The 26,764-nt window shown below is 52.6% G+C and overlaps 7 protein-coding genes across 7 annotated transcripts; 1 reads left to right on the forward strand and 6 right to left on the reverse strand.

The window, feature by feature from the left end:
- Positions 1–249: 249 nt before the first annotated feature.
- Positions 250–2,963, reverse strand: CGCS363_v002807 (putative oligopeptide transporter; the record flags this gene model as incomplete). The annotated part of the gene is made up of 8 exons (XM_036634656.1): positions 250–324; positions 390–502; positions 569–783; positions 862–1,007; positions 1,073–1,081; positions 1,137–2,301; positions 2,368–2,489; positions 2,601–2,963. The coding sequence occupies 8 exons, from the start codon at positions 2,961–2,963 to the stop codon at positions 250–252; spliced, it is 2,208 nt and encodes a 735-aa protein (XP_036499340.1).
- A 779-nt stretch (positions 2,964–3,742) lies between these two features.
- RAV1 (Regulator of V-ATPase in vacuolar membrane protein 1) lies at positions 3,743–12,410 on the reverse strand (the record flags this gene model as incomplete). The annotated part of the gene is made up of 10 exons (XM_036634657.1): positions 3,743–3,972; positions 4,027–4,255; positions 4,334–4,584; positions 4,646–4,892; positions 4,948–5,391; positions 5,452–5,958; positions 6,085–7,725; positions 7,826–8,014; positions 10,565–12,222; positions 12,314–12,410. 10 exons carry the CDS (start codon positions 12,408–12,410, stop codon positions 3,743–3,745), a joined length of 5,493 nt encoding a protein of 1,830 aa, XP_036499343.1.
- Positions 12,411–13,949: 1,539 nt separating this feature from the next.
- On the reverse strand, positions 13,950–17,355 carry CGCS363_v002809 (Isoleucine--tRNA ligase; the record flags this gene model as incomplete). Its single annotated transcript, XM_036634658.1, has 3 exons — positions 13,950–15,058; positions 15,121–17,176; positions 17,281–17,355. 3 exons carry the CDS (start codon positions 17,353–17,355, stop codon positions 13,950–13,952), a joined length of 3,240 nt encoding a protein of 1,079 aa, XP_036499344.1.
- A 987-nt stretch (positions 17,356–18,342) lies between these two features.
- Positions 18,343–19,672, forward strand: hymA (Conidiophore development protein hymA; the record flags this gene model as incomplete). The annotated part of the gene is made up of 4 exons (XM_036634659.1): positions 18,343–18,447; positions 18,517–18,574; positions 18,628–19,109; positions 19,187–19,672. 4 exons carry the CDS (start codon positions 18,343–18,345, stop codon positions 19,670–19,672), a joined length of 1,131 nt encoding a protein of 376 aa, XP_036500296.1.
- Positions 19,673–19,963: 291 nt separating this feature from the next.
- ykvO-0 (putative oxidoreductase YkvO) lies at positions 19,964–20,876 on the reverse strand (the record flags this gene model as incomplete). Its single annotated transcript, XM_036634660.1, has 2 exons — positions 19,964–20,547; positions 20,633–20,876. The coding sequence occupies 2 exons, from the start codon at positions 20,874–20,876 to the stop codon at positions 19,964–19,966; spliced, it is 828 nt and encodes a 275-aa protein (XP_036500295.1).
- Positions 20,877–21,345: 469 nt separating this feature from the next.
- On the reverse strand, positions 21,346–22,898 carry ssr3 (SWI/SNF and RSC complexes subunit ssr3; the record flags this gene model as incomplete). Its single annotated transcript, XM_036634661.1, has 3 exons — positions 21,346–21,873; positions 21,928–22,542; positions 22,629–22,898. 3 exons carry the CDS (start codon positions 22,896–22,898, stop codon positions 21,346–21,348), a joined length of 1,413 nt encoding a protein of 470 aa, XP_036500294.1.
- Positions 22,899–23,895: 997 nt separating this feature from the next.
- Positions 23,896–26,529, reverse strand: ksg1-0 (Serine/threonine-protein kinase ksg1; the record flags this gene model as incomplete). Its single annotated transcript, XM_036634662.1, has 2 exons — positions 23,896–24,252; positions 24,301–26,529. 2 exons carry the CDS (start codon positions 26,527–26,529, stop codon positions 23,896–23,898), a joined length of 2,586 nt encoding a protein of 861 aa, XP_036500293.1.
- Positions 26,530–26,764: the final 235 nt, after the last annotated feature.

A 26,764-nucleotide genomic window follows, 5' to 3' on the forward strand; every position in this document is an offset into this window, starting at 1 on the left:
GGTACCCTGCCCAAGTAATTATTAGTTAGGTACACGATAAACAACACATCCCAATAAATTGCCTTCCCAACTTTATGTAGGCTTCCTTCTGTTTCAGCCTGGAACGGGAGTGCCATTTAAACCTAACGCACCTGCCCTTGCCTCTTCTTCCACCCCCCCCCCCCCCCCCCCCCCCCCCCGCCTCATATCCGCCTCTACCTTACTGTCGTCTCCTCCACTTGACCCGAACCACACCGAAGACCTACCCACCTAGTAATGCGGTACACTAAGGCTCTGCAGCACAAGATTGACAATGCTCAGGAAGCCCTCTCCTAGAATGAAGCCCTGCAATAAGCACATAGCGTCAGCCGAGAATCAAAACCACCACACTGCCCACGACTAATACGCACCGACGCAAGCACAATCAATGGTGTGCTGGACTGCCCTCGCCGCGAGATCCAATACCAGCTGAGCAAGCCGCCGACCGTCCGTGCCAACGTGAAGGATGGAACGTTGTACATTCCTGAGCATCTGTCAGAATCCATTTTCGCCTCCACGTTCTTTTCAATCAACCCCTGGTTAAACTTACCCACAGCCACTGCGATTCCGCCCGGTATAAAAGACCGCCATGCTTTGCCAGTCGCCGTTGTCCTTATCATAGTCGTGATAGCAAAAATAATGGCAAAGGCAAATGCCCATTCCCTGGCATTCGGTGGCAGACCTTTCCCGGTAACGAGTCTGGCGGTGAAGATCCAGACGTAGCCCGTCGGGACCTGGAACAGATCACCAGGAATTGCATAGACCCTGTACCAGTCAATTATTAGCCTTCCATGTCTGCCGAGACGGTGTAGAAAGGGGGGCAAGGAATATAGACACACTCACGCCGCGTATAATTGGTAGACAAGAGCGCTCACGACAGCACCAGCCGTTGCGCCAATAACCTGCCCCCAAAACTGAGCATCAGGTGCGGCACCGAGAAGATGGCCTGTCTTTAAGTCCTGCATGAGGTCCCCGGCTTGTAGAGCACCCTGGAAATCGAGTTAGATGTACACTTAGAGATGTTAGAGTTGCGTTTCAACCACACTCGACGTACTGCTTCGGACTGCGTGAGCATCATGGTTAGCGTTGCTTTTACTTCATCTTGATGGCATACTTACCACTGCACCCGCCACAAGGTTGATCAATACACTAGACTTATGCGACTGTGGTATTATAAGGGCAAAGAACAACTGCGCCAATTTACTGATTCCCGACACAGGATTTAAGTCCGTCTCACCCAGTGCTCTCACGCCCATAATGCTGAGCAGAAGGGCCATGAGAACAGCAACTATGGTCGCATAAAGCGGGACAAGATCGCCAAAGACAATATGGATCGTCATGATGCAAAGAAGAACAGATAGAACAAGCCCCACTGAGACCAGACGATTGCTAATCTGTTGCTCAGGTGGTGCATCTGCATCGTCTTCCTCCGTATAGTTGTCAGGCAAAACCGAAGCTCTGCGATGCGCAATCGTGTTTGGTCCTTGGTCGGGCAGAAGACGCGACGTGCTGGTTGCTTCTGTCTCCTCTTCGGTGCTCAAAGCCGAGTAACCTTGCCTAGATTGGTCCTGGGACCGGACAAGCTTCCGCCAGATGTGCAATCCTCGTTGCGAAAACGTATTGCCAGTCAAAATACTCAACCGATGGCAGAGTGGCCGAAAGGCAATATGACCAAGGCTCACGATGGCATCAGCAAGCATAATAGCCAACGAGACCCATACGATCCAGCCTTTACTTCCAGTCTCCCAGTCATCAATCGAGCCAGGTGCCCATCCATTGTATTTGGCCAGAGGTGAGAGAATACCCCACCCCACTGCTGCACCCAGAAGCATATGCAGGGTGGTCTCGGGTCCCATAATGATTCCTTGCCCTATGTAAGCAGGGCTCGGATTCAGTGTCCACAGCCAGATGCTGGCGGCTTCGGTCCCAAAGACGGGAATGTTGCGCAGGCTGGGTAGGAAGTAAGAGCAAAGCGTATAGAGACCCGAGACTCCGAAGCAAATCAGCAGCAACCTCATGTTCCCGGCCCAGTCCTGATGGACATCAGGTTCCGACCCTGCGATGCGGCCATGTTCGGCATCTGCGCCTGTAGCGGTGCGACTGTTGTCCATGACAGTCGCCTCGTCAGGGTCCGGCACTAGACTCGCGAACCCACCAGCTACGGTGTCTTCCGACCCACCTGAATTTGAGATACGTGTCTGTCCGTGTAGCACGCCAATGAGGACGGCTGTGCTGAAGCCACTCGGAAAGCGCAGCCTTTCGCGTATGATGACCTGCCGACGTCTAACGAGTGTTAACAAGAAAGCGAGTACAACCCGAGGGTGGAAGGAATCATTGGGGCTGTCTCACAGAGGAACGGCGAAAACGACACCGAAGTAACATAGACCCAGGGACCATAGGATCAACTTCCATAAGCTGATATGGAGTGGCCCTTGCTCATCGGTCGTGAGAAGGTAGTTCATGGCGGGGATCTGCATTCATGTTCAGCCGTGTCTACTTGTGTTAAACCATTGCAATAGATGACTTGACCTATTGCAAGATGGCGAAAGCTTTCCTTTGCTTATGATGACGGGAAGACATACAACACCGACGAAGCCACATCCGAGAGGCATAATGGCCATACTCCCCGCAACAGTCTGAACAAGGACGTTCTCGACAGGGCTAAATGGAAACTTCAAGTGACGCGCGAGCGCCTTGAAAATGCCAAACCCCATCAGGCTGGCGGGCATGGTCATGGTGCTCACCCAGCCCGTCTGCAATCCAAAGTACATATTTGAGAAGCAGATGACCAGGCCCACGAGCAAACCGACCACAACGCCGCGGATCGTGAAACTGCGGCCCTGTATGGCCGGACTTTGCCTGAAAGAGTCTCCGCCGCTATTGCCGCCAGCGGGTGTCGCGTCAACAGCAAGCTGGCCATCGTGGTAACCCCGATTTGGAGCCATGGTAGCCGTCACGTTTCCTTGGTCGATAGAGAGACAGCCTATGGTGCGGAGAACTGATGGGAACCGATGAAAACCACGTAAGTGGCTCAGTACGAGGGTGTCGTCGACGTGGCTGAAGGGTATGATGATGGCGATGTCAATTTGCTAACCAACCCGACGTCTGAAGCGCTCCCTCAGCGGCGAAATCATGCATGAGGTGGTGGCAGGTTGCTTGCAAACGGCGACTACAGAAGAGCCAGAGGAAGGGGTAATGAAGTCCAAAGCGGGCAGAAATGAATTCGTACTGTTCTATGGTGAAGTCAATCAAGTAAGATAAAGTACGGTCGCAGCCCTTGCCCGTGCAGGAGAGATCCTCGAAACGGCATGGGCAATCCGGATTCGTATCCGCAATGGATCGCTTATCTTTTGATCCAAACCCCCAAGTTTGTCCGTGCCTGGTCAGAATTGAAGCAAGTCGCTGAAGGCCCATCCTTACATTAAGATTATGCCGGCCCACCACGCTAGTCCGGCCCGGAACTCGGTAAAGTGACGTGCAGGCTCTTACTGTGTGGCTTAGTAATCTTCATGATTGTACCAAGTAAGTGATCGGAGTTGGTCAAGGCTGCTTTAACGACAGCCTGACGCGGCATGCGTTCTGTTTCTAATATTGCACGCGTTGCAGATGCTAAACGATGAATCCACAACTCGATTTCCGCTATGTGAATGCCTCACCCTCCTGGTTCATGGAGTCCGGCGGATCCCCCCTTTATACTACGTGGCCCATGTTCGTACGCCGACAATTAGAAACCAAAGCTATCAAGCAGTGAGCTTGAGTCCGGCTCTTGGAAGACTGTCGGCGCTGAATCCTTGCTCCTGCTCACGCCAGATCTCATCTCCACATGAAGAGTCGACATTGGGAGATCTGCAACGACCAATGAACTACGGCGACGCAATAGCTTCAGCGGATTGATTTCGCCGCCCAACCCGTTCGTTGTGCTTATGGCGGATTTCAAGAACTCCCAATTACGGACTGCCATTTTGTTAGTTTCTCGTATCCGCATGTCAATGTTGCATTCAACCATACCGAGATCTAGACCGAGTAGGTCGCAGCCCATTCGGTCGTAAAGCTTCGCACTATGTAGCACAAACTCCCATTCTACGCGAGGAGTGACCTTGGAGGCCCCGCGAAGCGTCTGCAGCGTCTTTTGTCGCAGCTGGGCATACAAAACCACTAGAGCCGGGTCGTCTGTGAGGAACAACTTCGATTGCATGTCAGGGGTACATGGTGTTTCGATCAAGGTATAAACGGGTGACTGTGCCATGGATCCAGACGTGGTTAGTAATCGATCAGACACGCCGGGGCTAGCTGTTGGGAGGAAGCAATAACTCACAATCAAGGCCCTTACAGCCATGTCTTTGCGATTTAACATCCAGAAAGTCCAAGAGGCGAGCCAACGATTGCCTTCCCTGGCCGCCAGAGCAAGCACCTCTTCTTCCAATAGCTTTCTTAAAACAGGTCCCTGATCTCCTTCGTAAACCCTTGCAATGGCAACTGCGCGCTGGAGATCCCGCAACTGATTAAGACAAACATTTACGGCGTCCTGCAGATGATCCGCCAGGAGGAAAAATGCGGCCGCGTACTCTGTTGGGCCAAACGTCAGCAAGTCGTGAGCGGCTACAAATGTGCACAAGCAAGTACTCACCGAACCGACGCTTGCTGAGCAGAGCATAAGCGTTCTTAAGGGCTTTTGTTCGCCACACTGGATCATCAAAATTATTCGCGAGGAAGCGCTGAGTCGTAGCCTGTTCACGATTTCCGTATGCCATGCGCCACAGACCCTGGAGCACCGTTTTCTTCTTTAGAGCCAAGTAATACAGACTGCAATCGACCGGGTTTTTCGCGTCACTTTTGGTGTATTCGTTTCGAGCAACATTTTCAAACTGCGCTCGCTGTAACCCAATCAGCTTCGGGGGTGGTCACTTATCACCTGATTAGTGTTCTTACCAACGCATTGCGGTCACCGAGCCACATGAACATGCCGCTTTCTTTCGCGTCTTCCCAGCGAATGCCGCTGTGACACTGTTTCGTGACAAAGTCAACAAGAATGTCCTGGCTCGTGGAATGGTAGGCCCAGTTGATCTCTCTCCAGGACATCTGGATTTCGCTCGTCCGCCCCTTTCGTAGGGCATGTTGGCGGAAGAAGAGCATAAAACGAGCGCCATTTTCATCTAAAGATCTACGTTGTTTCTCAACGAGCCCGGCACACTCGACAATGTCTGCCAATTGGATCTGCTCATGCCCAGAGAGTTGTTCAATATCGACCTTGGTCAACCGCTCGTTGATTGCATAAGCAACGTCTTCATTGAAATTTTCGTCCTCTTCATCCGCAGCTGCCTGGTAATCAAAGTGAGAACTAATTTGCGACCCGGACGCATGCATTGCTGATGCCTGCCATTTTCTTCAGTCAGCGCTCAATGAGATGCCTCTTGGTTAAAGGAAGGTTGGTACCTCGTCCTGGTAAAACTCAGATGGATCGAGTCCAAGGTAGTCGTCGATGGGTTCATCCGCGACGTGAAACTTGAGTGTTTTGTGCAAAGACATGAGCACTTTTCGCACCGCTGTACTCTTCCCTGCAAGAATGCTCTGACTCAGAAACTGTGGGTGGAAGATTGGCAGTGGACCATTAAATCGTTGAACAGCTTCAAACAAATCCCACACGCCATTCTTTCTATGGGGAAGCTGTAAGCTCTTTACCAACGAGCCAGAAAGATCATACTCTCTTCCGTGAACAAACATCTGGTTGCCAGAACCGATAACAAGATGCCCATCACCAAGCCAGGTCGAATCGCCTATGGGATGGGGAGTGAGCTCTCGAATGCTGATCTCTCGCACAGCAGCCCACGCCGGTCCTTTATTGAGATAGTCAAAACGCATCTGACATAATAGAACAACCTTGGACTGGAAGCCCACCGCCAGTATTGACTGTGAGTCTGGAGTGGATGTCCAGTCAAGGTCCTGAATTATGTTGTTAGTTCCGTAGTTTTGTGTGAATTCAAGTCGAGCAGCCCCGATGTCCCAAATGGATAGCTGGGACCTGGTTGAATCGACAAGTGCCGCTTTCTTGAGTGTACTGCCGCTCACCAATGCTGGCTCCGAAAGTCCCGTTTCGGCTGAACACGTTGAAAGCCATCCAACCCTGTCCCCTGTATAGTCGACACGGGCTGTCCAGAAATCAACCCGCCCAGAATGCGTGTACGAAATAGCAATATCCTTAGCAAAGACGTCAAGAAAGCCGGATGTAACAGGTGCAGAGCCTGCCGGGTCAACAGGCAAAACGTAGGCAAGACCTTCGATATTGTCAAGTTGAAACCTGCAGTACTCCTGTATCGAACCTTCATCGCGCCCGTTGACACAAGTTTCGGACCCTCGGCGTGAATACTGCGGGAGATTGACCTTCCAAACGAGACCCTGCTGTTCCGAGGTGACAGTTGCAATATGGGCTACTGCGTACTCCTCGTGCGGCTGCCTAGGCAGTATCACCAAACACAGAGGCTTGCCAGCAATCTCATAGGACTGACGTTCCAACAACATAGCCTTTGGCAATCGGCAATCCCAGAGATATATGGTGTTATGCTCCAGAAAAATGACAAAGCGGCCTTTCCGGAGAACACATATACGGTGAATATGTCCACTACCTGGAATGACACTCTGCCGCGATAATCCTGATTTGGTGTTGCCATTATGAGTCCAGACGATGCTTTCGCCTTCCGCTGTCCTGGAAACCACTGCTCGCCCGCTAAAATTTCGGACCATCTTCTTGATAGGAGCCGAGTGTCCAGACCACATACATTGCCGAGAAAGGCAATTTTGGTCGGCGGCCGGGCTGAGTAAGTCCACCAAGTCAGATTCGTAAAGATGTATTTGGCCCTCAAAGTCGTGAAACAAGATATGTAGTCGCCCAGTCCGCCGGTCACAATAGCTTTGCACCACAACGTGCTGGCTGCACATAAATTCGAGGTCTTGCGGCTTGAATCGAGACAAGTTCGCGGCCGTGGACTTGCTGGATTTAGACCCTACGTCTTCTAACACAAAGACAGCCGTTTCCCCAGCACCGTTGAAGGCGACACATAGTTCAGGGCTCTTGTTTGCAAGGGAAATCAGGTGCTCAAGAGCGTTATCTTGTTCTCCGTTCTGAATCGGGCGGCGTTGTACAGCTAGCTCCGTAGCAGCGGATACGTCCCTGCCGTCGATGATGAAGGCCAGAAATGCTGAAGGGGGGCTCACGGTCCTGAGACTCTGCTCCCGGAATGCCGAAGCCAGATCAATGGTCCCCCACAGATTCAGTTGCTGGGGGGCATGGGGGTCGGACCCCGTCCAAATGCGAATCTTGTTGTCGACACATGCAGTATAAAGCACGTTTTGGACAGTTTGTTCGATATGATAAGGTTTTCGCCATCGGATACTTGTCACAATATCTGGGTGTCGCAGGTAGGCCAAGTCGAAGCGCACATCTTCAGCGCCGTACGTAAGACGGCGCCACACCTTGACGAGGCGGTCGTGAAAGCCAACCGATGCGATGTACGCCGAATCGTAGGATATTTCTGCAAGCTTGGAGGGGCTCGGAAGGGTTTTCGTCCATATGCTGTTTGGCTCGTCGGCCGTCGAATACATGCAAAGGACAGAATGAGCTACGAGGAGCTCTTCGGATGTGCCCCAGCTCAAAATGGTATTGTCGATAGCATCTCGAAGGTCGGGTATAAGGAACGAAGACTGGAGTCCCCACTATCGCAGACACATAGGATTAGCGATGGGCCGCTTCAAACTACAGAGCATAGTCTGCAGGGCCAGAGCAAGCTAGTCCAGGGCTGGATCGGAGAACTACCTTTAAAGCGTCCTCTGACTGTCCAAATGGCTTGTACACTCTGATGACGGAGTTGGTGCAAGTTGCGATCTTTCCAGACCACTCGTCAAATGCAACGGCTTGCAGATGAGCTGGGTCTTCGTCGTAGACGGTTTGGACAATGGTGCCTGGATCGCACAGGATGGTGAACGCGCTGCCCGTGATATAGACCTACAGGGACGCATATCAGCGAAATAAGAGTAAGCGAGGGCGCCAATGGCTCACGTTGAAGTGCCTCGAGTCCCAGAAGCCCGTCGCAAGCGCGTAGAGCCCAGATTTGGGCCTGCCTGGGAGGACTGCTCTCATCCTACTAGCCCGAGACTCGCAGCAGCATTGCTCGGGTAAGCAGATCGCGGTCGTTGCCCGTCGCCGACGGAAACTTGGTCGGCAAGGCGCAGAGAAATGTTGGGGCGGGCGATGGCAGAGGTCGTAGATGAAAGACACTGGATACGGCGCGTTTTGAATGGGTTCTGAGACGCGTAAGGTTCATGCAAAGAAGGACAGGACAGTTTTTTAGGAGCCCTGTCGGGAACAAATGAGATAGCGATCTTTAGAGGGGTACGACCTCGAATAGGTCGGCACCAAGGTAAGGCAAAGTGAGAGAAGGCAAGGCAGGGAGAGGCAAGGTACGTAGCTATATCTGGTGACGGGTCTCGGGGAAGCTTACAGCGATAAGATAACGTTGGAGAATGACGCCAGCTTGCAGAATGGCCATCTGAGCCACGGTTGGCCAATGCCTGTCAACGAGGGGCAAGTGCTTTTGTCGCGGATTTTCCAGAGTCGGAAAATATGCGTGTCAACTTGTCTCCTTTTTCCCCTTCTATCATTACTCTTTTTTGGCGGCCTTCCGTGACAAGCAATGTCGATATTTGCACGTCCCAGGTGGTACAATGCACGTTGGCCCAGATCGTACGTCTTTACTCAAATCAGTCGGGTATACTAATAAACATTTTTCCAAGACAACACACGACGCCAATATCCACCAGAAGCCACATTATGTAGCCTGAGTTTCAAGCCTCTTTAATCTACTTGACCCAGCGCCCCAGGCCGGCCGCCATTTACCCGTCGCATACTCATGTCGGCTGTGGAAAGCCTCTGGGCCTGTGCGAAAGAGAGCCTGCTCAACTGACCAGCCTGGGCTGGTGGCACACTCCTGTTGTACCGCTCTCGAAGCTCACGTTCGAACGGCGTTGGCAAAGGAGCAAATGGTGTCATGGATGGTAACTGCACCGAGGATGCCATCCCTGTCCAACGTGTTGGTGTGCTCACAACCACTCCATCCGCGTCCGCTCCTGAACCTCCCACATCTTGATCCTCCTCCTCTTCAACCGTAGGGCCCATTTCTTGGCGTTTTGAGGCTCTGAACAGCCCTGTCCCCGGCCGCTCGTGTACTGCCCTTGATAGCTGGAAAGACTGGCGACTCATGCCGAGCCCAGTGCCCTTCCGTGAGCTCCCAAGGCTTGCTCTCATCGCGCTGAAATGTTGTGACCTGGTCATGTCTCCATCTCCTTTCCAATGGTGAAGAAGACGACGAACGAGCTGCTTCTTATTCCTTTCTCTGACATCTGTGGCAACATATTCCCTGCTCTTTAGTTGAAGTACTGTAGACTGCCACTGACCCCAGTATCGCATTTTTAAGGTCTCCTGCCAGACTTCCTTCGAGCGACCGTGCACGCTTGCAAGGTCTTGCGAAATGATATGCCACTCGCCGAGCCATGCGGCTGTAAGGAGCCTGGAAGCACCCCGATCGCGGCTGCTGTCCTTGTACCAAACGTCCAAGAAACCAACAACACGATCCCGCTTTTCCATGTTGTGGTGCTTAGTCGCTTCCCAGCCAAGGTTGCGATACACTCGAGCCAATGACTTCCAGCGACTTAGATTTTCCTTCGTTGAGGTGGCCTTAACATGTTGCCTGCATCGTGCGTAAGACCTTCGCGTTTGAGATCTCCAGGCCCCCTTAGAGCGCCAGGTTTTCACCACTGCGTTGACGCTGGCGAAAAAATAACCACGCTGGGTCCATGTACAGAGATTTGAGCTATGCACAATGCCGGCTTGCCAGGTATCGACCACGTGTCGTGCCGCTTGATGTTTAGCAGAGGTTCGCGATTTCTTACTAAACCGAGCCATGTCCAATGCTTGCCAGTGCCAGATGTCTAAAACCTTTGTCTTGAGCAATCTATGAGAAATGGCCAGAGGGGAACGCATGCCATAGGGTGTCTGTGGCAGCTTAGGATCGGTTTGGTCCTTGTTATTCCTTCTGTGGCCGCTATACCCAGGTGCAACTCGGTGTGGCGGTGGTCGACATGCGTTGTGCCATCTGCATATGGTATCGCGTACCAGATTGAACCCCATCTTTGCACGAAAGATCTCGACCCTTGTCTCTAGTTGCCAATGGTCTAAGGAGTTCCGGACGACACTGAGGCGCCGATGAGTTGCTACGCCGTCTTGGTGACATCGCATCTGTTGGTGCCAGGAATTGAAGGCAAGAGACCACCGAATCCTGGTCCTGTGTTCTTCTGTGTGTGCATAAATCATGCGCAAGGCTGAGCAGGACAATCTCCATTGCTGGAGACAGAGAGCCTGTAACTGGGGCCGAACCGACAACCTCGTGACCGTTGAACATGAACCAGACCAGGTGGCCAGAACTCTTCCAGCTATGCGGCGTGCAGATATTGTTACAGCCCGCTGCTCCATGACAACACCGTCGTCAGCCCACCTCACCCAAAGAGTCAGCAAGCGGGAAGTAAAGATACGACGCCCCTTGAGCTTGGCGTCTGCTGTCACCAACTCCCAGGGGTCAAAGTGGCGCATGCGCAAAATATGCCGTCTGGCTACGGCGGTTCTTTCACGCTTCTCGGTTGCGTAGGTCTCCCAATGTGATATTCCTCTGAGAATCTGCAGGTAACGAGCCGCTCGAGTCGCTCGTTTTCCCAGCCAGGCGTATCGTGCTTCCATCGCTAGGTCATCTTCCAACCCCTCGTCGGGAGGTGTGGCTTGCCTAGTAAATAGGACGTTGTCACCAGAAGGTTCCTTTTGTGGAACTGGCGCTACTTCCTGCTGCTGCTGTTGCAGTATTTTATGTCGTTCGATATTAGACGACTCCTGCCCAAGAGCCTTTGTGTCAATGCTGGGCCGCTTGCTGGTCTCGTGCTGGACGACTGTCGAAAGATCTGGCTGACGACCGCTGACCTCATTTCTGGGGGTTTCGTCAACGTACACCAGCTGTCGCCGGTGCGGTTGCTGCTGCTGCTCTTGTTGTTGTTGTTGTTGTTGTTGTTGTTGTTGTTGTTGTTGTTGTTGTTGCTGCTGCTGCTGCGGGTTTTGAGGCGCATTGGATTGCTGGGGTAGAGTGTAATGTTGGTACTGTTGATGTTGGAGGTTATGTATGTCGTTCTGGGCTGCATATTGTTGCTGGTGTAGATTGCCCTGCTGGGGCAAGTATTGCTGGGGCTGCTCGTGTTGATGGTACTGGCCATGAGACATGGTTTGGCCAGGAGAGAATTGTGGCTGGTCTTTTCTTAGTGGACGCTGTTCGCTTTGCGCTTGAAATGGCTCGTAATGGATGTTTTGCTCCGCCCGTAAAGTTTCGTGCCCATCAACAATAGGCCTGGCTCCAACGTCCTCTGGCAGAAGCCAGTTGACTGTCCTAACAGACTTGGGTCGGACAGGACGGGAAGCAGCGATGCTGACGTTCTTTCCCGCATCGTGGGCAACAGTCTCAACGGGTTGAATAGTGGTGTCGCTAGCTCCACGGTGCTCATTGGAGCCAGTCACTGACCGTGGGCTCTGGTGACTCGGCTCCGTACCCGCAGCTGTGGATGGCGAGTGACTTTGGGATGAGTGCTTTAAGCGTTCGGAGAGATCAGGAGCCAGGTGATTTGGCCTTGGAAGTATGGGCATCAGCCTTTGGAGGTTTGCACAGTCGCCATTACGGATTGCCTCGTCTGGGGCAGTGATCGGCCTGAAGCGCCCCTGCTGTGGTGGCTGTATATGCTCCGAAGAGCTATCGTCCGTGGTAGCAAAGTTATGTTCGCTATTGGAGTGAGGAGGTGACGGTTGCAACGGGAATTCATGGTCTCGTTCATCGCCTGGGTCTGAAAGCGGTCTCGAACCTTCGCTGCGACTGTCGAACTCCAGCTCAATACTCATCCTCGCCAAAACATTGCGAAGTTTATCCAAAAGTGAACCGTCGCCGCGCTCGCCGCCGACTCGGAAGACCAAGCGCGAGATGTGGTGGTCCTCCTCGGGGTCGATACCATATTTTGGGAGAACGGCGTCGTATGCCTGAAACAGAGCGTTCGTCGCCAACCTCTCACCCTCGGGGAGGAGATCGAGATTATCCTGGGCAGCCGTGACGACATCGTGGAGGATGGCAATTTCTGATTTTGCGTCAGTCGCAAAGCCATTCGATGGCTCTCATTTCGTCTATAGAGGCTGTGAAATGTGGAAGGAAGTCCCGGATTTCCTCACCTTCGTTACTGTAGTAAGAGTCGGAACTTTGAATTGACGCAAAGCTGGATATGCCGTCACGGGGAGCCAGCGCTGGGCGATGCGGCAATGACGGCATGTGAGTTGATGCCGTTCCGGTAGCATAATAAGATGACAGGAGTGGCGACAGTAGCGGCAGCGGTAGGAGAACAGGAGGAGTTGTTGCTTGTGATCGTGCGGGTGTGCTTGGTGTTGATGGGTACGATTTCGGTCGCGATCGCAATCGTTGCGGGCTGTCGAAAACCGGGGTTATCGTCAAATTTCATGGGCAAAAGGCGAAGGATCGCGTGCAATGAACGCCGAATACATTTGGCCGCAGCGATATCCACGGAGGAAGAAATGAGGAGTGTCGAAAGAGCTCGACCGACTTCCGTGGGCGAAGAAGGATAATGTACAGCGGCGAACGCAGCGCGTCGCGAAAAGTTGCAAATACAATGGCCAGGTACAATGGTAAAGCCTGACTGACAGCTTTGTCTATCGCGCGCGTCGGCGGTAAAGGCGGCACTAGCGAAGCTCGGACAAAACGCAAGGTATCCCTGGACACTATAAGCGACGCGCTGTCCTAAAGTGAACAACGTCTAGGAGGGACTCTGGGAGGACAGAGGGAAAAGAAGATCAGGAAAGAGGTTGAACTGCCCAACCCCGTCTTTCCTCCGCTTCTTGTGTGTTTATTTCGAGGACCACACCCAGCAACCGCAGTCTTATGGTGTGCCTTAGACACCAACGGTTCCATGGTTCACAATACCACCTAACCTACGTAGGCACCTAGGTCTGGGTCCGTGCTGTGGGGCCCTGTCGGAGTGTAGGTGCCTGGGAACCTAGCACTCCACTTACCTCAAGTAGGTAAGGTACATGTAGACCATAGTGTAGGTACAAGGTAAGGTAGATGGTGTAGCATCGACCGGGCTGCAAACCTAATTGGCCATTTTGTTGGCTTCCCTCGCTGCCTTAGCTAATCAAAGACTGCCCAAGGTACCTATGCTCGTAATCAGTTGTTGAGGTTGACTATTAGTGAAGTTCCTCTTCCAAAGCTTTTCGCAGCCTTTTCTTTCCTCCATTTTGCACACCGCACCTGCGCCTGGAAATTGAACATTCCTTCTGCGAATCCACGTCGCGCCAAGGCACTATCACTATGACTCGTCCGCGGCCCATCCAGAAGTTTGCTTCTGCCGTATCGCAATGCTCTGTCGAGGTCGGTTCGACAACCCACATCTCTACTTACCTCATCCCTAAATAAAGCCTTGATGCTGACGTGAGCAGACCACGCTGTACGGCAAATGCATTGTCGCCGACTACAATTCCGTGCATAAGGACAAGTGTGTCAAGGAATTCCTCAGATTGAAAGACTGTTATATTGTACATCGCTACCAACCCACAGCTAGTTACGGCGGCTCAAATCACATCACTAACACATGCCGAGTTGCAGGCTGCGGCTCGTACGGCTAGATAGTCATCGACACTACCCTTACGAATGTAATATTCTGTAAAAGTCTCAATTTGACGTTGCACCTTTCTATTCTGGTCTTATAAGGCCAAGGCGCTTGTTTGCCTGCACATGTGTCTTCCGCCCAGCGCTTTTTACCCCACGGATATCTCCACGCCTTCAGCCACCGCAACTTCACAACTCAAGCAAGCGGAGCAGGAAGGTCGCATGCTGCACCTCCTGCTCCTCCTCCGCAATAACTCCTTTCCGCCCAACGCCAGAGGTCTCACCCTCCACCTGCGTGACTTCATGCTTGTCCATGGGTCTGCGCAGCGCCTTCTCAATAGCCTTACCTTGCGTCTGGAATACCACCTCGAGTCCAATCTTATCGGGGTCGCTGATAATCTTGTACTCCATCTTGATATCATCGGTTGGCTGCAGTTGGGCCTTCTTCCGGAGGCGCTGAACGCGATTGATGATCTCTCGAGCGATTCCCTCGTGCGCGAGATCCACGTAGAGCTCGGCGTCCAGGATCGTGAGTACATCGTTGTCTGAGTTCGTCTCCAGGTTCTTGGAAGCCTCACCCTCCCTCAGACCACGCCTCACTACAAGATCGCCGTCCTCCAGACGAATTCCGTCGACCAGGATCTCCTTCTTCTCCGAGTACTCTTTGACAGCATCGCTGCTGAGAGTCGGCAGCGCCTTCTTCACCCGCGCCATATCCTTCTTGAGCTTCTTGCCTAGAACAGGCCAGTCCGCCGTCACGCTGTATTGAACGTTGTATTTGGCCTCGTCTGAAGAAAGAACCAGATCTCTCACGTTCATCTCTTCCCTAATGTAGGATGAGAGAGACTCCAAGTCCTTCAGGTATTGAGGATCGCGGTGAATAACAACAAGTGTCTTCAGGGGCGTTTTCAGACCAATGGCCCTCCTCTCACGAGAGACGCGGACCAAATCAATGACTCTCTGCATTCTGCCCACTCTGCGCTCGACCTCCTCGTCGAAAAGTTCCTGACGCACATCCGGGAAGGGCAGAAAGTGAATGCTACGCGGGTCCTCTGCGTCCGCCTCTCCGGGAATGTACGGCCTGAGCTTTTGGTAGATGGTATCGGTGATAAAGGGTGTGAAAGGGGCAAGACCTCGGCAAAGCGTGAAAAGTACTTCAAATAGGGTGTTGAGGGCATGCTTGGTGTCTTCCACTCCATTCTCACCCTTGAGACGTCTTCTGTTGAGCTTGATGTACCAGTTGGTCGTGTTGTCAATGAGGCCAAGAAGTCGAGGGACAACGGTATACAAACGGTACGCTACATGTTAAGTCAAAGTGTCAGTCAAGTTTAACAGCTTCGGATATATGGATTGAACATACCCTTCATCTCGTCGTTAACAAATTGGAGCAGACTCTGACAACTGGCCAAGATCCATCGGTCCATCACATTGTCATTGCTTGACTGCGTCTCTGGACTCCAGACATAGTCAACGCCCTCGACCTTCTTGAGCAAGGACACTTGCCCCTCGAAAAATTTGTAGCTGTTCCAGAGCGGCAACAACACTTTCTGCACAATCTCCTTGACCCCGGACTCCTTGAAGCGCAAGGGTTCGGCACGGACGACTGGCGAGTTGATCAGATAAAGGCGAAGAGCATCCGATCCGTACTTGTCCATGACCAGGTCTGGTGCTGGGTAGTTCTTGAGACGCTTCGACATCTTCTTGCCATCCTCAGCGAGAACGATGCCGTTGACAACGCAGTTTTGGAAGGGGATCTTTCCAAAAAGATGTGTGCCGAGAACCAGGAGAGTATAGAACCAGCCTCTTGTCTGATCCAGGCCTTCCGCAATGAAATCACCAGGGAAGGATGCGTTGAACTTGTCGACATTCTCGAAGGGATAGTGTTGGCTGGCGTAAGGCATGCTGCCTGATTCGAACCAACAATCGAAGACTTCCTCTACGCGCCTCAGCTGTCCCTTGCCCATTTTACTGGGGATGGTGATGTGGTCAATGTTGTCACGATGGAGATCCGACAGGTCCCCATCGTAGCCACTCAGCTCCTTCAATTCTTGCACGCTGCCAATACAGACGCGCTCCTCCATGTCGTCGCTTACCCACAAGGGAATGGGAGTGCCCCAGTACCGGTTTCTCGACACGTTCCAGTCGCGGGCGTTTTCAATCCAGCTGGCGAACCGGCGTTCCTTCACAAAAGAGGGGACCCAGTGGGATCCTTTGATGTTTTCAAGCATCTGTGGAATAATTTCTGGGATGCGAACAAACCATGAAGGTACAGCTCGGTAGATGAGAGGGGTGTCGGAACGGTAGCACATGGGATACGAGTGCTTGAGAGAAGAATCGACGACTAGTCTTCCAGTACCCTTTAAATACTTGATGATGTGTTTATCGGCCTCCTTGACATGCATTCCTGCAAAATCAGAAATGCGCGGGCCGAAGTGACCCTTGTCGTCAATAGGGTCTGGCGGCGGTCTGTTTTCAGTGATGATGCCAGCAGCGAGGGCAACGTTGTAATCGTCCTCGCCAAAAGCCGGGGCCTGGTGAACGATACCAGTACCGCTGTCGTCAGTAACGTATTCGGCGTTCAAGACCCTGAAGGCGACGTCCTTGTACTCTTCGTAGAAGTAGTTGAAAGGGGGCTCATACTGCCAGCCAAGCATTTCCTTGCCTCTGATCTTCTCGAGAACCTTGTACTTGGCTTTCTTGGGATCCTTATACAAAGTGTTTAAGAGCTTCTCGAGAATGATGTATTTCTTGCCGGATTTCTCGTCCTGGATTTTGATGTACTCAAATTCAGGGTGGGCAGCAAGACCGAGATGCGACGGCAGTGTCCAAGGTGTGGTTGTCCATGCCAGGAGATGAGTCTCAGGGTCATCGCGGAGAGGAAAGGAGACAACAACGGCAGGATCAGTGACATCCTGATAGTTCTGGTTGGCCTCGAAGTTGCTCAGAGCTGTGGTGAGAGCGGTAGAGTAGGGCATGACACGATGACCTTGGTAGACAGCTCCCTTATCGAACAATTGCTTGAACACCCACCACTCCGACTCCATGAAGGTGGGGTCCATGGTCTTATAGTCGTTGTCGAAATCAATCCAGCGTCCGAGTCTCTCGATGGTGTGCCGCCATTCCTGACTGTAACGCATGACGATGGATCTGCATTCAGCATTGTAATTTTTCAGACCAAGCTTCATGACAGCGGCCTTTCCGGAGATTCCCAGCTTCTTATCAATTTCGTGCTCAATGGGCAGGCCGTGGGTATCCCAGCCGAAGCGTCTCTCGACATGGAAGCCCTTCATTGACCAGTATCTCGGGATGATGTCTTTGATGGTGGAGGCCAACAGGTGACCGTAGTGAGGCAGACCAGTGGCAAAGGGGGGGCCATCGTAGAATGTGTAGAGAGGTTTTCCCTGGGTCAATTCGAGCTATGAAGCAGAAATGAGATGTTAGTAGGTGAAGGGAATAGTGCGGCGCTTATAGTTTTCTGGAAAGCGAGACAACGCTCAGAGATGAACAAAACAAGGCTTACCTGGCGCTCAAATGCCTTGATCTCGCGCCATTTCTTGATGATCTCGACCTCTTCCTTGGGAAAGTCGATAGACATGTTGGCGGAATCGAAGCGGTGCGGCGTCGAACGCAACAAGTGCGCAGCGTGGTTGTGAGGGTTGCAAACGCGAGAGTTGCGCGCCAAGGATGGCCAGCGAGGGTCCGATTCGATGGTTTGTCACAAGAAAGAGAAACGAAGCCCAAGCCCGTATCTTGTACAAACCGTTGTGGTTGTAAGCAGGCAAGGCAGCGGCAGAGGCTCGAATGAGTCTTTGCGGGTGAGTCAAGACCAACGACTTGTCGAGGAGAGGTTGTGGCTCTTAATGCACGCTGACTTGGAGGGGTCTTTTTTGGTGGGCGATGTGAGTCAGTGGGGTAATTTTTTCCAATTGATTTAAGTCGAGCGCGGGGCAGCCAGTTTTCCAAATAGGACCTTCCCCTCCTTCCCGAGAAGAACAAGGTACCTAGGTGCCCAGGTAGATACCGTCGCTGGGTGTCTTACCTAAGCCTGCACAAGGTGCCTTACGTGGTAGGGAGGTACCTACCTAGGTGCCATGTGCCTCAGCTAGCAGCCTAGGTGCCTAAGGTAGTGCAGTTGATGCCGCACACTGCTAGCAAGCACGAGCACGGTAGGTGCCCAGATAAACGGATAGGCGCCTTCGATACCAGGTCACCAAGCAACGCCTTCTCCGGCTGGCAGGGCCTGATCATCAACATAAACAACCCAACGTCGACCTGCCGCCACGCTCATTTTCGCCAATCCCCTCCCCGCGATACTCTCCTCGACGGTTCACAATTCCCTCGCCCCCGTGCAACCGTGTCGTTTATCCCGTTGCAGGGGAATTTCCTACAATCAACATACAACAGCCCTCTTCCGAGGTATTCAGCACATCTCTCCTGCAATCTTCGTCAACGACACTGAAGCATACCTAACAATCCAGCCCAGTCCGCACACTCGACTCAGACCCGACAAAATACCTCAAAACCACCCATAAAAACTGCGAATCCCGCAAAATATACTCGGTTCTCTCCATCCTCGTCCGCCATGTCCTTTCTATTTGGCAGGGCCAGAACGAGGCCGGCCGTGGACCTGCCCAAGCAAGCCAGGGACCATGTGACGAAGCTGGAAGGACCAAATGGCTCTGTAAAGGTAAGCCCTCATTATAGTTGCCGCGCATCCCCTCTGGACCATCAAAGTGCTGACCTATCGTCTCGTCAGGCCGAAGAGCTTGCCAGAGTCCTGAACCAGATGAAGTTCGTTTTGCAAGGTACTCAAGGTTGGTCTCCATACCTCGTCTACCTTGGACCATGGCAACTAATGTCGAATCAGAGGCTGATAGCAGCCCCGAACAGATATATCAACTCGTTACTGGCTTGATTGAGGAGGATCTTCTCTACTTACTTGCCGTAAATCTCTGGCGCTTACCGTTCGAATCCCGCAAAGATACCCAGGTTATCTTCTCCTACGTCTTCCGTTTCCGCCCACCCACCGCCTCGCCCAAGAGCGACCCTCTCGCTCTGTCCTACGTTGTCAACAACCGTCCGCAAGTTTTGCTGGAACTTTGTCGAGGGTACGAGCACAAGGAGAGCGCAACGCCTGCCGGTTCCGTTCTCCGAGAAGTCCTCAAATCAGAAGCCGCCGCCGCCATAATCTTGTACGATGACAATGAAGAATCTGGATCTAGTAATAAAGGTATCAATTTGATTGACCGAGATCGCCGTCAAAGCGGCGACGGCGTCTTTTGGAGGTTTTTTGACTGGATCGACAAGAGCTCTTTCGAAGTCGCTGCGGATGCCTTCACCACGTTTAGAGTAAGGCGGCACGACCCCCTTGCTACAGCAAACCTTGAGCTGCGGGTACGATTTCTGACCTTCTGCCCTATATTTAGGAACTTCTCACGAAACACAAGGAGCTTGTCCCGAGGTACTTGTCGGTCAACTTCGACCTCTTCTTCGACAAGTACAATAACATACTTGTACAATCCAACAGTTATGTCACCAAGCGACAGTCCATCAAATTACTCGGCGAGATCTTGCTGGACCGCTCAAACTATAGCGTTATGACCGCCTATGTTGATCGCGGGGAGCATCTGAAGATTTGCATGAACCTATTGAGAGACGACCGCAAGATGGTCCAGTATGAGGGCTTCCACGTCTTCAAGGTCTTCGTTGCCAACCCTCATAAGTCAATTGCGGTCCAGAAGATACTACTCATGAATAGGGAAAAGCTACTCACATTCTTGTCCCACTTTCTGGAAGACCGGACCGACGATGAACAGTTCATTGATGAAAGGGAGTTCCTCATCAAGCAGATCAGGAATATGCCGCCAAGCCCAGTGCCGCCTCAGAGGCATGGCATGTCTGGCGGCACTTGACCGGTTCGAATCAGAGGAAAAGGAAAAAAAACTATGCGGGAAGTGACAATCCCAATTTGAACATGTCGCTGAAAGGGGTTTCGGATATAATTGAACCGGAGGTCTCAGAAGCTCGAGCTTTCATAGCGACATCGATTGAATGTGCATTCGCGTCTGGCGTTCATGGTAGGACAGTTCCTCAAGGATCGCGTTGTCCAGCAAGCTGATCCTCAATTTCGGCATGCCGATATTGTGACTACGGATGGATTGGAAAGTCTCCATGCCGATCGTCCTTTCCACGGCGACCTCGATCTACGTATCCTTGATGATCCACTGTTGTGCCTTTTCCTTATATTCCTCACGCCACCTGCTCAACGGAGGCCGGCCATGGACGATGTCCCCAACGCCCCAAAGCATCCTCTTACGATCCAGGTCTTCCGTCACCTCGTTGTCCGGGCAAATAATATAAAATAAGCCCAACTCCATTTTCTGTTCCAAATACTCAGCTACTTGCTCAGGACTCCAGGCGGCGGCTGGCTTTTCTCTGTCGGAGCCAGCACCGGCGAGGCCAGTGAAAGTCCAACCTGGCACGAGGAGGTGCGCTGTCGTAGCGGTGTTTCTGAGATCAAATGACAAATGTTCGGCGACGGACTTGACAGCCGCCTTGCTGGCATTATAGGCCGGATTACCTGGTGGATTCGTGATGCCTTGCTTTGAGCCTGTAATGACCACGGCCGACTGGGAAGATTGTCCATTGCCCACCAAAGGCAAAAGGGTGTTGATGCCGTTAATGATACCGTACAGGTTTGTGTCGATGATGCGATGGAAACTGTCTAGATCCTGCCAGCTTGATTTGCCGCCAACACCAGCGTTGAGAACTAACAAGTCGATTCGGCCTTTAAAGAGGTCAGCTCCAGTGGCATTATGGCGCAGTGGCGTGTCTCGAAAGGGTGAGCGGGGAGTGAGAAGAAAAGAACTGACCACCAAGGATGCTGCTGACTTCAATCTTCAACCTCTCCCAGTCCTGCAAGATGCTGACGTCCATCTCGAATAGTTTCACTGAGCCCCTCAGTGTGGATTTAGCCTCGTCGAGAAGCCTTACATCACGGTCAACTATGATCACTGTCATTTGTCGGTCGAGACATCTTTGGGCAATTGCCAGGCCAATGCCTGAGGCGCCACCCGTAATAACTGCGGTATTCGAAGAGGCAAAGACGGACGCCATCATAAAACAATCTTTCGGCCAGCTTTCTGCTTTGCGTCTTGGGTACGCTCACAAATTAAAGACGCCGGCATACACACGGAGTAGGTAAGTTTCTGGAAACACAGAACAGGTAGATGGAATCGCACACCGTCACCGTCCCCATCCCGTTTGCGGGGAAGCCTACGGAGTTTAGCACCATTATCGCCGCCATCAGCCATCACAGACTGCCGAGGCACATGAACAGAGCCAATCAGCTTTACTTCACGAACAGAAAACCCTCTGTGGGCGTCAGCGTCAATAATCGGCCCCCAACAACGATGTGTCGGGATCGAGGAGCTTCAGGATCCAGCTGATAGCACATTAATGAGAGCCTGACCCTTAAGACGCCTCTTTCCCCCGATCCATGCCTACTAGAAAAGGAAAAGCAAAACAGAAAACCACTCGTCACCTTGAACTGGTGGGTACCCGCGCGGCGCAATGTTCGGCAGCATCAGCGAGAGGCCTGAGTCGGCTGCTTCGCCAGCATCACACTAACACTCTCTCGCGCGTTCGAGGAGGCCCATACACTTTCCTTTCCGCCCCGCCGCCAGTCGTCGCCGGTTGCATCTTCTCCGCCTCCTCTTGTCGCCTCCCCCATGATTACCTCCAAATCTCGTTTCTGGGAGCTGATCCAGTTTCTCACAAAGTTTGCTGGATCTTGGCTCATGGATGTGAAGAACGAGTGTTTCGCCTTCGAACTGGCAATCGCCGAGACCAGTGTCGCCAACTGCTCATCCAAAGTAGCCACATTCTTCAGAGCACTGGCATAGGCTGGGTTAGCCACAAAAGGCACCAGCTTGGATCGAAGGGGTTCCTCCATAGCCACCCGTACGTCATAAACCGTGGGCTGAGGATCCTGATGGAACGTCTCATCCACTCGAACCGTGTACGGTAGACTAATTGGGGGAAGAGGTCGTAGGTGAGGCTGGATGTAGTCGTTCAAGTTTGGAATCATGCCCACGTCATTGCCATTGATAATCTGGGCGAATAAGTCAGCGGAGAGACAAGTCAGTAGAGGAATCAGCTGCGCTACCTTTCTTAGGAGGTCATCGCAGCGAAAGTTACGTTTCTCCTCGTCTTCTTGCAAGCCCATCATCTTGATATACTCCCACACGGCTAGAACAGCCTCTTGTCTGGACGCCTCGATCATATCCACAACTTCAGCCAGCTCGGGGCTTAGAAGGTATCGTTCTGGGTCCTCCAGGCGATGCAAGTTGACAGTGATGTTCATGTTCTCGTCCCCACTCCTTTTGAAGGTAAACTCGTCGAAGTCTGAGACGTTCGTAGCATTCTGTGCAGACTGCCTCTTCCATTCAACAGTCTGATCGGATGCCGCTCGTGAGCGGCTTCGGTCAAACTCAACGTTGAGAGCCTTAAAGAAGCGCGAAAATCGACACTTCTGCGGCGCCGGGGCTGAGCTTTGACGTCTTGAGCTGGGGGCGTCATCCTCGTCCATTTGATCTTCGTTCTGGGCAACATCCTCAACAGATTCGTCCTGGTCATCGTCAAGCAAACGAGCTTCAATCTTGACGCGATAGGAAGGCTCAGCACTTGGTGTGAAGTCGAAGCTGTCGACGCTAAGTCCGCTGCCTTGCCATGCCTGGTCTTCGACGGTGTTGCTAATCCAGACTCGCAGGGTTTTATACCGCTAGGGATCGCCAAATTTAGCAACGGAAGTGGGCAGTAAAATCGCGGGTATAGGCATCGAAGAAATCATCGTGCAAGACGACTGACCTTTGCGTTGCGACCAACAGCCTCGACGATGTCAAGGCGTTTGCGAGTCATAGTCGCATCGAGGCGGCGCTCGAAGTCGCGCAATTCTTTGTATCTCTGGGCGACCTCAGAATCTGTGATACAGTCCTCTACGCCGTCTGGCAACGTTTTATCGGTAGGCTTTCGACTGCGACGTTTTGCTAGCTCGCTCGTAAGGGCCTGACCCGGGGCATGGTGTTGCGCTATAGTCGCCTGGTTGATGGCTGCTTGTTGGTGATGTCCTGGAGGCATGATCGGCCCTTGAGAATGCGTGTCAGCCAACTGGAGCTTGTTGCAAAACGGGGGAACAAAAAGGGCACGATTCAGGACGTAAGGCAGGTGGAAGTCTTTCTCGACAGAAAGAACTAAAGGAAGGGACGGGCGTACCGATGCCGCCTCTCCGTTGATTTGGGGCGGTATGTGGAGCCCGCTGGGGAACTTGCGGTGCGCCAGCATGGGCAGCATACTGACGGTATTGAGGCTGCATTTCGACAGTGAAGATTTTCGACGCGCGCTGGGAGTTCAAAAACACGGTGGGAAACCCCAACAATAAACCCGAGTTATTGGATTCAGAAATGATGACCGTGGCGATGTACCAAGCTGGGCAAGAGGTCGCGTCGTTTGTTGCTTCAGGGCGCGTGTGCAAAGGCAAATGGCTGAGCGGCACAGGCGCAGGATGAAAGTGCCACCTATGTTGATTGGTCCATTAAAATGGGCCATGGGGCAGATCCACCCTAAGGGTTCGGCGCATTTGATTCGCAGAAATGGGAGCAGACTACCGACAGAACCTCCAATGACCTTAGCATCACAGGACATGTGAGATGATATCCCACTCTCTTCCACAATGTATGTCAAAGATCCAAAAGCGTTTCATAGACACATTGATCTTCTAAATTGACTATAATGCCATGAAAACGTGATCAGGATCGAAAAATACATCATATGGACTCGCTGTCCCTCAGGGCTTGATTTGGCCTTGCTCGATGATTCCTATGAAAACCTCCTAAACTCCCTATGAGAAGACAACCTCTCTTGTTCATGAATGCTTCCGCCCGTGAAGGAAACCGCAAAAACCCTTATATAATTGGCCAAGTCGTCCAAGAGTGCATAGCCGACGGGACGCCACGCTACAGAATGCTTACTTCCAATCCCACTCTCATCATTAAGAAGTCTTGGGCCTCCTCTGCATGCACCTCGTTAAGGGCACCACATCTCCCTCCTGTGAAGGCCCTCATCATACCCTCAGGCATCAAAATTGTGCCCCTAGCCCATTTTTAGATTGCCGCTTGCTGAATCGGTTTCGTTTGGTCGAAGAAGAGTCTTCCAAGCTCGCTTGACTTTTGCTCAGATGGTTTCGGCCGGACCGGTCGCTGACGCTGAAGCTATCGGGGTATGCTCCTCGTCCACCCAGTGTACTTGCCGGACTCGATACTGCTGACGACATGTCTGCAAAACCATTGTCACCAGCATAGCTACCAACAAGGTTTTGAGAAACCGCCAACTCCCTGGCTCTTTCCAATGACTCGATCCAGTCCTCGGCTGTAGAACCATTGTCGGGGGAGCTGGAGCTGCCCTTCGGCTCCTCAAATGTGTAATGGACGCCGCCCTGTCGAAATTTAGATGAGCGGCGATACTTTTTGCCCAGAATACTTACCGCATCGACGCACCAAACTGTTTGCCCTTTGACGTCAAGTTGGGTTCTCCATGAGCTTTCGGGCGACAAGAGCGATATCTCCTGCTTTGCACGCTTTTCGTCCCCGCCAGCCGGAGCCAGCAGTATTCGACCACTTGATGTGACCATGACCAATCTTTGTCTCTTCTTCGTTGTGCTGCCGCCGAAAAACCTCGACAGCTTCTTATGCCCTTCATGCTCACCTCCTTTGCCATGACCCCCATTGGGCAGTGGGCTTGACACGACCATCAAGTCGCCCAACTTGAGAATTCTCTCATTGTTCCGTGTCAAGACAGGCGACCATTCGATATCCAGCTGAGTTGGGGGAGGTAGCTCGGTTATAATCCTGGCTGGACGAGAACCACCATTCGCAGTAGAGCTTTGAGCCGGCGCCTGTGATGTTCTAGGAGGGGCAACAGGATTCGGACTGCCGGCCGCACCATTAAGCTGAATCAAATTCGGTTCCTGTGGCGCGGGGTTATAAGGTCGCAGTCGCGGAGCTTTGGTTCTCCACAGTCCCTTGCCGAACTGTTGCCCATCAAAGAATTCGTGGTTCTTGATATGCTCCACTGTAAGACGCCGGGCTGGGTCAAGCACCAAGCACCTTTCCACCAAGTCCCGTGCTGCTGGGGGAAATCCACTGGGGAAATCGTACTCTAGATTAACAATCTTCTGGAATGTGAGGTATTCCGTGCCCGCCTTGAACGGTGGCCTGCCGGCCAGCAGCTGGTATACTATGCATCCGAAAGCCCAGAGATCGCTCGCCTTGCAAGCATTTTTGCTCGTCAAAAGTTCAGGGCTCACATACTCGGCGGTTCCTACGAACGATGCTGCCCGGCCATCATCCTCGATGTCGCCACGGCTGCTTTCAGGAAGACCCCTTGCTCCCTCACCTGCGATCTGTGACTCTCTGGGATCCTTTAGCAGTTTGGCTGTCCCAAAATCGGTGATCTTGACATGCATGTGGTCATCCAAGAGAACGTTTTCGGGCTTCAAGTCTCGGTGAATAACCCCTCTTGAGTGCATGTAGTCAATTGCATCCAATATCTGCGCACCGTAAAAACGTGTGCACTCCACATCGAATGTGCCCGTCTTTTTGAGAACACCGAGGAGCTCGCCACCGTTGCAGAGATCGAGGACATAGTACAGTGATGCTTCGTCTTGAAATGTGTAGTAAAGGCGCACAATGCCTGGGTGTTCCGTGAGGCGGTTCAGGGTGTTCTTCTCGATGTTGACATACTTGATCTTCTTTTCCTTGATGATATGCTTCTTTTCCAGAACTTTGATGGCATACTCTTTGAGCGTCTGTCGATCAGTGGCTAAATAGACCGTACTGTACGAGCCTTCGCCGAGCACTCGACCAAAACTGAAGTCCCTAACTCCTTTTTTGACGTGTCGAATGACTGTCTTCCCATTCGCGTCCGTCTCTTTCCTGACGCCAATGGCAGCACCACGGTCTTTCCATTCCTCGCTGCTGGTAGGGAGTGGCATTTCGGGGCCATACGGATCTCGTGGAGGCTGAGAAGCTGTAGTCGCTGAGACGTATCCACCCCCCATGCCTTTGGAGCTCCTCCTCGGCGGCAGTGGTCCAGAACCAGGAGGCAGTTGAGATTGGCGAGGGTTTGTAGACCTGTGGCTTGGCTCTCTTGTAGGTATTGATGATGGGTAGCCAGGGCCGTTACCAGAATCCTGTCTTGCTAGAAGGCCATACACGGAAGATCGTGATCGTTCGTTCTGTGACGCAGTTTGGTGCTGCAACAAGCGTCCATCCTCAGACGCGGTGGGAGGATGCGCGTACATGCCAGACATTGGACGGCCAGTTGGGGATGCCGAGCTGCCTGTGGCTCTCTCGGGGTCTGGGTATGACGATACAGGTTGACGGTAGACTTCAGCTCGCATGGCAGCGCTAGGGCTCGTTCGGTGCGATTCGGCGTGTGCGGGCATAGCATCCGGGGCAGCGCCGAGTTGTTCGGGAGACTGGATGTGGGATACGGGGGACAGAAGACTATCTGAGATCGGGATCGAAGCATGCGAGGCGATGGGTTGTTGTTGCGTGCCATGCCGGGCAGTGGAGGGTGCTAAATGAGCATCGGGTTGGTCATCGGTTGGCGACAGGGCGCCTCCATCTGACAAGTTGTTCGGAGACGAATCGTCTGGATTGGCTATTCGTAATCCTCCGAGGGCCCTCGACAGACTGAGGTCCCCATTCATGGTTCGTGTGTGTGTCTGTGGGCAGATGGCGGGAAGGGAGGGTGTCAGGAATGGGAAAGGAGAGGATGGGCGGAGGCTAGAGAAAGGATGAAGGAGAAAGCAGGAGTAACGAATGGCTCCGCCGATTGCCTCGTGCAATGGCCGAGATGAAGTCAGGTTTGGAAGGTACGCGGCGCGGCACGATTAAACGGGATAGGAGAGAAGCGGTCGTTGGTCGTTGGTCGGGAGGGCAATC

Source organism: Colletotrichum siamense (genome assembly GCF_013390195.1).
Source record: "Colletotrichum siamense strain Cg363 chromosome Unknown KSG_Cg363_contig02, whole genome shotgun sequence".
Lineage (NCBI taxonomy): Eukaryota > Fungi > Ascomycota > Sordariomycetes > Glomerellales > Glomerellaceae > Colletotrichum > Colletotrichum siamense.